Source organism: Eucyclogobius newberryi, unplaced genomic scaffold, assembly GCF_026437365.1.
Source record: "Eucyclogobius newberryi isolate DKJ021-1_F unplaced genomic scaffold, fEucNew1.0.hap1 SCAF_21, whole genome shotgun sequence".
NCBI lineage: Eukaryota > Metazoa > Chordata > Actinopteri > Gobiiformes > Gobiidae > Eucyclogobius > Eucyclogobius newberryi.
In genome coordinates, this window is record NW_027315846.1 from 9,811,644 (window position 1) to 9,821,692 (window position 10,049).

At 40.7% G+C, this 10,049-nt stretch overlaps 1 protein-coding gene across 1 annotated transcript in view; it reads left to right on the forward strand.

Annotated features, from left to right (window-relative positions):
- Positions 1 to 9,694, forward strand: part of efna2a (ephrin-A2a) — a 140,792-nt gene extending 131,098 nt beyond the window's left edge. Inside the window, exons 3-4 of the mRNA XM_072458210.1 lie at positions 217 to 282; positions 8,734 to 9,694. Coding sequence (XP_072314311.1) covers positions 217 to 282; positions 8,734 to 8,849 — 182 coding nt within the window. The 3' untranslated portion in view covers positions 8,850 to 9,694. The remainder of the gene's footprint in view (positions 1 to 216; positions 283 to 8,733) is intronic.
- Positions 9,695 to 10,049: the final 355 nt, after the last annotated feature.

The window sequence follows — 10,049 nt, forward strand, 5'->3', positions numbered from 1 at the left end:
CTGGGAACGCCTCGGGATCCCCCCGGAGGAGTTAGAGGAAGTGTCTGGGGAGAAGGAAGTCTGGGAGTCCCTGCTCAGACTGCTGCCCCCGCAACCCGGCCCCGGATAAAGCGGCAGAAGATGGATGGATGGATGGATGGAAAGGATATTAATTTGATTCACAAACTTCTTTCTAACATATCAATCTTTTGTTTCTGCCTTTTTTCTTTCTTCCAGCATCTCCTCATCCAAACCACGTGGGGCGGGCATGTCTAAAGCTCAAGGTGTACGTGAGACCACCAGGTAAGTCACACACACACACACACACAGTTCAGTAAAAGTCCAGATTGGCTATCAAAGTCAAATTAGGAGCCGCTAAGAGGTCTGATAGAAGGGCCCGGCAACACTCTCTGCTCTGATTCACAGACCAGCCGACGCGCCAACACAAGTACACACACAAAGTACACGGAAAGTGCACACAAAGTACACACAGGCTCAACAGGAAAGCACCGGGCCACACTTCAGATCAAATCCCATCACATCAGAAGAGTGTGAGGGAGACCTTCTGTCCCTGTAGAGGGAACAGAGAGAGCAGAGAAAATGTTAGCAAGTCCTGACACACCAGCAGTGCTTCTTCATGTGGGCCAACAAATTGAAAATACATTTAAGATATTTTTTTGGGTTCTTAAGATTCAATATAAAAACAAGTTGGGTGCCCCACAGTGAAGTTATTAAAAAAAAAAAAATACTGTCTTCCATGGCCAGATAGTTACATTGCATTATCATAATATTTCTGTAGATTAAGTCTGAAACACATTTATAATTTCAGAATATGTATGTATTCATTTTATTGCAATTGTAGGACAAAACATTAAAGGAGATATATTGTGTTTTTTTTTTTTTAGTAGATATTGTCAACCACAATATTGATCTAGAACAGTGGTTCTTAACCTTTTTGGAGGTACTGAACCCCAGTTTCATAAGCACATTCACCAAATCCTTCTTAATTGGAAAAATAAAATGTGATTTTTTTCAAATTCAAAACATAGGTATATATTTTACTGGTGCACAAAATGAACTGTGTATCAACATCACCGTGTTCAAAGAACAACATTTTCACACAAAATAAAAACATGAATATTTACTGCAAATCAGTGTGACTTCTGCTGTTGCCTTTCAAAGAAAATGCTTCCTTCACCTTGGCAAGTGCCACTCTCATGTCATTTTCGCAACAAAGTCTGTTCCTTTTCTTAGTTTTTATGTCCAGCTACCTCGAAAAGGATTGCTCGCAAATATATTATATTATAATGTAGTAGTTATGGGGGCTCCTGCCTGGTCCTTTTTGCCCTCTTGGGGCCATGCTGTTGCCCAGTCTTAGCCCAGAAAGGAAGGCTTTCATACAGGCTCGTCTGTTGGGACTCTGGCCTGGTCCTTTTGGCCCTCTTAGTGCAAGCTGGTACCAAGACTTTGCCCAGAAAGGTGGGCTTTGATTCAGTCTAAAATATTAAGACAGAAATCACAGGATGTACCATCATGACAGTCACAATTCGACTACTGAGTGCATCAAATTCCCTGCAGCACAGATGGGCCAAGCGGGGCGTGTCAACACGAATCATATGAGGCGGATGTGTGTCTTGACCTTCGCCGAACCCCTGAGATTGACTCACCGAACCCCTGGGGTTCGATCGAACCCAGGTTAAGAACAATAGTATGAGTAATAGTATTAGAAACAGCTTCATTGACTTCCTGTTCAGAACTGCAGAACTGATAAGCCCCGCCTCTCCATACTGGCATTTCACCTTAACAAGCAGCAGATTGTCATTTACATGTTTTTTATTTTTAACAAGTGGCTACATGACATTTTAGAACACTAAATGTGTCACTTTTTTCTAATCATCGCAACTGAGTTTCAGAGATGTGGGCGGGGATAGGGGGTAGGTGAAAACAGGAATTTTCGGAGCCCCAGTCGCAGGACAATACAGGATTACTCAAACATGCATGAATCAATGAAAATATAACTTTGAGTAAATTAATGATGAGGAAAAGGTGAAAACGTTAAAAGACCGGTAAAGTGGATTATTTTTGCATAATATGTCTCCTTTAATATGACAAAACCTTTTCTTACTATAATTGCATTCATTGATCAAAATTAATTGGCATTAAAAAAGATGAACCATTTTTAACAACTTCCTCAATCTTCATTTTCCAATCCTTGAGAAACACTGTTATAAACTCCTTTTTTTCTGTTATTTCTACTTGGCAAAACATCCCTAAACCCTCAGAGTTCGCCAGCGCAGGAAATATTTCACCGATATCTCCCCCTAATTACCTTGCAATGTGAAAACTTAAACAGCCAAATGCCTTTTTAAAACCGAATACGAGTCATTGGGCTGCGGTAATGACAAATAAAGGAACTCGGATTGGTTGTCTATGTCTTTTGGCTTCACTTTCCATAAACAACTCCCGTCTTTGAGATAAAACGCCGATAAATAAAACCTCGGATACTCACTCACAGATCCACTGCGTAAACACAATCACGGTTTCTTTCGTGCCGCCGTAAACTCAGTGGACAGAAGTTTTAACGTCATCATCTGGAGATAGTTTTCCGTTGTATAAACTTGATAGCGTTATTGCCTTAATCCCAAATACTCGTCCAATCTCGAGAGGATTGTAATTAAGGGATACGTGACAGGGAGATATGCAGATGAATAAACATGAGGTCTGTGTACAAGATTAGCACAATGTTATATGAAGCCTGGCTCGCTTATCATCATAACAACAAAGCAATTATATGGCTCCTACGATTCAAGTTTCAGTTTGAATGTAATTTAATAAACATGAGTGGTGGTGTTGCTAATCAAAAAATAATAGAAATGGCAAAACTTCATTGCTGTTTTGAATTGTTGGGAATTATTTGTGTGAAATGGTGAGATGTTGGGCCCCCTTTACATACCGTAAACTGTTAAAGGTGCACGGTGTAACTTACAGCGTCCACTATCCCATGGACATGTTATTGCTTTGCCTGGAATCAATCAATCTTTTTTTCGGACTCCAGCGCCGTATAAAACGATTAAAAACATGCATAAAACAAGCACAATGCAATAAATATTTGATAGCCCACACAAGCTGTTCCTCCAGTGCTTCCAGAGCTCGGAGGTGCACGGGACACTGCCCTGTTTAAGCGCCACGAAAAGAAGAAAAAAACTAGGGTAATTTGATTTTGTGAGATAATGAGGTGAATCACAATCCTGCACAAACGGACTCCAATCACAGCATGATTTTCAACCATTAACAAACTGACGAGGGGCAGACAATGTTCCATAATATGACATTAAACTTTTCTGTTTTGCATTAGTTCAATTGGTGTTTTATTTCCCCCGAAAATGCATTCTCCATAGATCTGGCCCGTAACTTAGTCTCCATGGACACCCTTGCTTGAGATAGTTAAGCTTAATGCTGTACTGTGGAACATTCTATGCAATAACATTCCTGTGCACAAGCAGAAAAGTTACATCTTGCATCTTTAAGGTTTGGATGGCTTTTAAAAAAATCTATGAACTTAAAAGAAACTAAATCCTTTAATGATCCATTGTTCTAATCTTTAGCCGTTCAAATGTATAAACTGTCACATTCATTGTTGTAAATTATCAATAAAGGAACAGTAAAAAAAAATATTAATTAAAAAAATAATAGATAACCTTTAATAACTATAATAGACATTAAAGGTGACATATTATTATTATTTTATTTACATTTTTTTCCCCTCTGGTATTTAGAATTGAACATTTTTAAGATTTTTAATTTACATTTCACATTTTGTGAATTGTAAACCAGAATATTAATCTAAAACGATGTAGTAATTGACACCGTCCACAAGCAGCCAAGAGTCATTTACATGTTTTTGTGTGAAAAGTGGCTACGTCCCAAACTCTCCTTGGCTACAAAAGCCCCACCACCCATCCAACCTCGCCTTTCACCTGGTATCTCCCATAGCTAGGATGCACTGGGTCTCAGCGTTGCCGGGACTTATTGTCACATTAAAAATCAAACCAACCCGGGGCCCTATGTAAAAAGAGCCCCCCCTAGTGCTATTTCTGTAGTCACATCATCACAGAGATGGAAAAACAAAATGCGAGTCAGGCCCAATCTGAGAAATGTGATTCATATTCCCTGTGAAAAGATAAAGCCCAGTCTCACTGAAACTAGTCTGAAACTTGCTGTGCTAAATGTCAGATCCTTATGTAACAAATCTCTCTTAATTAATAATTTTATTTCTTCTTATAATCTTGATTTTATGTTTTTAACTGAAACATGGCTTGACAAAAACACAGGAAATGTAGTTCTGATAGAATCTGCTCCACCCAACTCGACACGAGAAAACAAAAAAGGGGGTGGAGTCTGTGCTGTTTTTAGAGATGAAATAATTACCCGCAGGTTGTCTTTTGGGGTGTTTTCATCATTTGAGTATGTATCCTTTAAAATGGAGCTAAAACGGTCTCCATCCATTCTCTTCATTGTTTTATACAAGCCTCCCCAGCACTGCCAAAGTTTTATTGATGATTTTACTGAGATGCTTTCAGTCATATGCACAGACTTTGATGGTTTGGTCATTACAGGTGATTTCAATGTGCATGTTGATAATATTTGTGACAGAAACGCTAAAGAGCTTGATGCTGTCCTTGAAACCTTCAGTCTTACTCAGCATGTGAGAGGCCCCACCCACAGCAAAGGACACACTCTAGATCTCATAATTACAAAGGGGGTAAATGTTTCAAATGTTAATGTGATTGATGTTGCTCTGTCTGATCATTTCTGTGTCTTCTTTGACCTGTCTGTTTCTCCCAAACCTCCGGTTGGTCCTGCAGTTGTTCAGAGGAGACACATAAGTGATGGCACAGGTGCACTGTTTATGGAAATGATAAACTTTGAAAATGTCTCATGTTCTAATGTAAATGATTTGTTGAACTCTGTTACATCTAGTGTTTTGAATGTTCTGGACACCATCGCCCCTATAAAGGCTAAAATGGTTAAAAATAAGCAGAAGGCGCCGTGGAGAAATGATGATTCGGTCAGGGCACAGAAAAGGGAGTGCCGCAGGGCCAAACGGAAATGGCGCAAGTCAAAGCTCCAGGTTCAAAAAGAGATTTACAAAGAAAAGCTGAACATGTACAACCTAATCTTATGTAGAACTAGGGAAAGATATTTTTCTGAAATAATTGGAAGCTGCAGTAACAACTCGCGTGTCCTGTTTGCCACAGTAAACAGATTAACAAACCCTCCAGCTCAGCTGCCGTTAGAACTCATTTCCACATCCAAGTGTAATGAGTTTGCATTATTCTTTAATGACAAAGTTCAGGGCATTAAAAATGCTATAAATCCCACAATGCAAAAAATTACCCTAAAACCACCAAGACACTTAGAGCTAACTCACTTTGCACCAGTAACTGACAAAACTGTCCATGAGATCATCACCAGTCTGAGTTCATCTACATGCTGCCTTGATGTGTTACCCACCAAATTTCTAAAGTCTGTGCTGAACAGTTTGTTAGCACCATTCACTCACATAGTTAACATGTCGCTTCAATCTGGAACATTCCCAATGTCTTTGAAAACTGCGGTCATAAAGCCTCTCCTAAAGAAGAGCAGTCTTGATGCCGCAGTACTGAGTCATTACCGGCCCATCTCTAATCTACCATTTTGGGGCAAAGTCCTTGAAAAGGTTGTTTACCAACAGCTCACAGATTTCCTCTTAATAAACAACTCATTTGATGTTTTTCAGTCAGGTTTTAGACCTCATCACAGCACTGAGAGTGCTCTTGTCAAGGTGACAAATGACATCCGCCTGAACACTGACACGGGCAAAGCCTCAGTCTTAATTCTGTTAGATCTGAGTGCTGCTTTTGACACTGTCGATCATGGGATCCTCTTACAGAGACTAGAGGACTGGGTGGGCATCACTGGCACTGCCCTAAACTGGTTAAGGTCCTATCTGGAAGACAGGAAGTATTTTGTTGAAATTGGTAGCTGTGTCTCAGACCACATGACCCTGACCTGTGGAGTGCCCCAAGGGTCAGTCCTGGGTCCCCTTCTGTTCAACCTCTACATGCTGCTGTTGGGTCAGTTGATACGCAGTGAAAATGTGTCCTATCACAATTATGCAGACGACACTCAGATCTATGTTTCACTATTGGCAGGTGACTATGGACCAGTAGATTCACTCTGTCACTGCATCCAACAGATCAGTTTGTGGATGCAAAACAACTTTCTCCAGCTGAACTCAGACAAGACTGAAATAATCGTTTTTGGCCCACAGAAACAAAGAGAAAGTGTTAGCGGTCACCTCCAGAGTCTCGCTCTAAAACCTACAAACCAAATTAGAAATCTGGGGGTAATAATGGACTCAGACTTGAACTTTAATAGCCACGTCAAATCAATAACATCAGCAGCTTTTTACCATCTAAAAAACATTGCCAAAATAAAAAATATACTGTCAAAACCAGATTTAGAGAGACTTATCCACGCGTTTGTCTCCAGTAGATTAGACTACTGTAACGGCCTGCTCACTGGTCTCTCCAAACGAGCTGTAAAACAGCTGCAGTACATCCAGAACGCTGCTGCTCGGGTCCTGACCAGAACCAGGAAGTATGAGCACATTAGTCCTGTTCTCAGGTCTCTGCACTGGCTCTTTGTGGCTCAGAGAATAGACTTTAAAGCAGCTCTGCTTGTGTACAAGTCTCTCCATGGCCTAGCACCAAAGTACATCTTGGATATGTTAGTGCCATATGAACCATCTCGGACTCTGAGGACCTCAGGGACCGGCCTCTTGCTGGTGCCCAGAGTCAGGACAAAACATGGGGAATCTGCGTTTCAGTTTTATGCAGCTAAAATCTGGAACAGTCTTCCTGAAGATGTGAGACAGACTTCTACTCTGACAATGTTCAAATCTAAGCTAAAAACAGTTTTGTGTAGCTGCGCATATGACTGAAAGGATTTTTTCTTTGCACTCTTCTCTTTTGTTTGTGATTTTATTAGTTTAGAAAATCAGTTGGATTGATAATTTTTAATTTAGTTAATTTTATTGTAGTTAATTTTTATCTTTGCACTCTTCTCTTTTGTTTGTGATTTTATTAGTTTAGAAAATCAGTTGGATTGATAATTTTTAATTTAGTTAATTTTATTGTATTTCTGTAATTTCTTTGTGATTTCAATGCATTTTTCCTGCTGTGAAGCACTTTGAATTGCCTTGTGTATGAAATGTGCTCTACAAATAAACTTGCCTTGCCTTGCCTTACGTGACATTTTAGAACGCTACTTGTGTCACTTAAATACAAATATTGAGGAAACTAATGATGATGATACACCATTATAAAAAGGCAAAAAGCTCATTAACGTTAAATCAAGCATAATATGTCCCCTTTAAGCTTTCTAAAAATCAAAGCAGGTCTGTACCAAACAATTCAGACAGAAGTTCCTGCCAAATTTCCTTCATATTCTATATCCTTTCTGCCTATCGTCACAAACCTAAGCTCGGATCATTCAGTTTCCACATAATTGAATCAAAGCTTACTGATTGTGAAAGACAGTGCGATGGAAATCCACCTGTAAGTCTTCCCAGAGGCAGATCGGAGCAGCTCGCTCTCAGCCCATAAGCCCGACTTCATCTCTGAACCTGCGTAGTAACTCGTCTCCCTTGATAATGACACAGCTTTGAAGAAAAACCCGAAGAGTCAGCCCCTGCCGCTTTCCAGGCTCAGATCTTTCCAAATCGGGCTAACTAACGGGAGACCCCCCCCCCCCCCCCCCCCCCCCCCCTTTCCTCCATAAACGCTGAAACAACTCTTCAATTCTGTCATTCCTGCTGCTCCTTATGGAAATTCAAAGCTTTCCGTCTGACATTGCAACTTCAATCCCATTGGTGAAATTTGGTTGCTCAAGTGCGCTAAGGGCCATGTAGCGTATGTATGTGTAAGTGTGTGTGCGTGTGTGTGTGTGTGTGTGTGTGTGTTTGTGTGCGCGCGCTCGCTGCTCCAGTTCGAGAGGCTGCGGTGTGATTAAACTGTAATTAGGTTGGTTGAACCCCCTGCAGAGCTGAGTTGCAGCCGTCTTCCCCCTTCTCTCCCTTTCCCTGCGTCCACATCATCACCCTCGCTTCCCCCAAATAGTCTCTCAATGTGGGTTAGTTAGCCAGCAATATTACACGTCCATGTTTTGTGTTGAAATGGTTTTGTCTTGCGTTGTCTGGTTACTATATCAGCAGGTGTAAATGTGAGCACGCAGTAATTACTTATTCAAATTGGAACTAGCGTGTTTTCTGGACTATAAGTCGCAGCCAAAAAATGCATAATAGAGAAGAAAAAAACATATATAAGTCGCACTAGTATAAGTAAATAAGTATAAATATAAGTATAAGTCGCACCCCGGCCAAAACTATGAAAAAGGATGCGACTTATAGTCTGGAAAATACGGTAAAATCTCTGTAGACATTACATTCACAGTCAAGCATTTTATTTATTATAAGCTCTATTTCCTGTAGTTTTTATTCAATTAGATGGAATTTTTTCTTCAAATACTTCTACTTGATTTACTTTAAAAAAATATATGTATCTTTACTTCAGGAATGAATGTTCAGATTTCAAACAGTTATAAGTAATCTATGTCTGTAGTTGTTTTTGTGATTTGAAAGTCTTGTCTTGTCTGTCCGTCCCTCACAGTTCAGTCTTGTGTCGTTCCCCCTCTTCTGCCTCTCTCTTCCAGATGGATCCGGATACGACTCTCCGGAGCCCTTCCTCACCGACGGCGGTCCGAGATGGCGGCCCGGCCCCTCCGTCCTCACAGCCTCTCTGCTCCTGGGACTGCTCCTCTGGCTGTGACCCCGTTTTACCCCACACCTTTCACCCGGATGACCCAAAAAGGAGGTCTCTTCTGGGCTGGGCTGGTAGTACCGTGAGAGAACCACCACCCCTCAGGGAAGTCTAAAACCCCATTCTATTCTCGTCCCGTTCCCGCGTCACCTCTCCACGGACCCCCCCCAAGCACTGCCAGCCCCCTTTCCCCAGTCAAGACATTAGATCCGTCTCGTGTCGGATTCCTGTAACTTTGGGTCATGTTGCACCTCGCAGATGAAGAACACAAGCGGACAACAACTGCACTCATTTCAAAGATGGGATGAGGGATTTGACTATCGACTCTCGGGAGGGGTTAGATGCTCACCGCAGCTATGATTAAACTTGTCGTTCCGTTCACCCAATCTTCACAAGAGTTTTTTTTTTTTTTTTTGCGATAGGCCTGGATGCACAAAAATTGGATTCTCTGGCTCACGTTGCCATCTCCATCCGCAAAGTTTCGAATTGGAAGTGGTCAAGCCTGCGATGTAATTGTAATTCTATACCATTTGGATTAATTCCAGCGATCGGAATGAGCCGGGAAAAGTGGTCAGGGTTAGGACGAAGTCAGCTATGAAGTAATTCCCACAAAGATTGAAATAAACGCAGGCGATTGGGAAGTGCAATATAATATGCATCGCTATTGGTTATTCACATCGCTATATCAAATTGTTTCAGATTCTTTTTTTTTTTGTGTATGAGATCCGATTTTGTGCCCAATGTCACCTTTTTTTTTAATTTTTTTTTATGATTTTGTTGAGACAAGAATTCATGGTTAAAGGTGTGTTTTCTGATGGAGGGTTCACCATGGAGATTGCTTTGTTTGGCAAGTTACAGGTTCAATCTGTGGAGAAGCAAGTTTTTAACATCAATTTTCATTTTGTTTTTTGCTTTCTTTTGTTTAGCTGTAAAGATATCTAATTGTTAATACCAGATAGATCAAATTAATTCCATCCTGTGTAACATTCCAGGTTAAAGGTCAGTGTAATCCCTCATGTCCTGGAGCGATCCATCGTGGAAAAGGTTTAAAAATAGTCACTTTTTAAATGTATCTTTTAAATCTTTTCTACAATTCCAGGTAAAGCAATACCATTTAAGCAGAAACAAGCATGTGGCTTACCTTCCACCAGAAACGTTGCGTAGTGTCACCTTTAAAGTGTACTTTGTAGGGAAATGTGTACGTTTTAC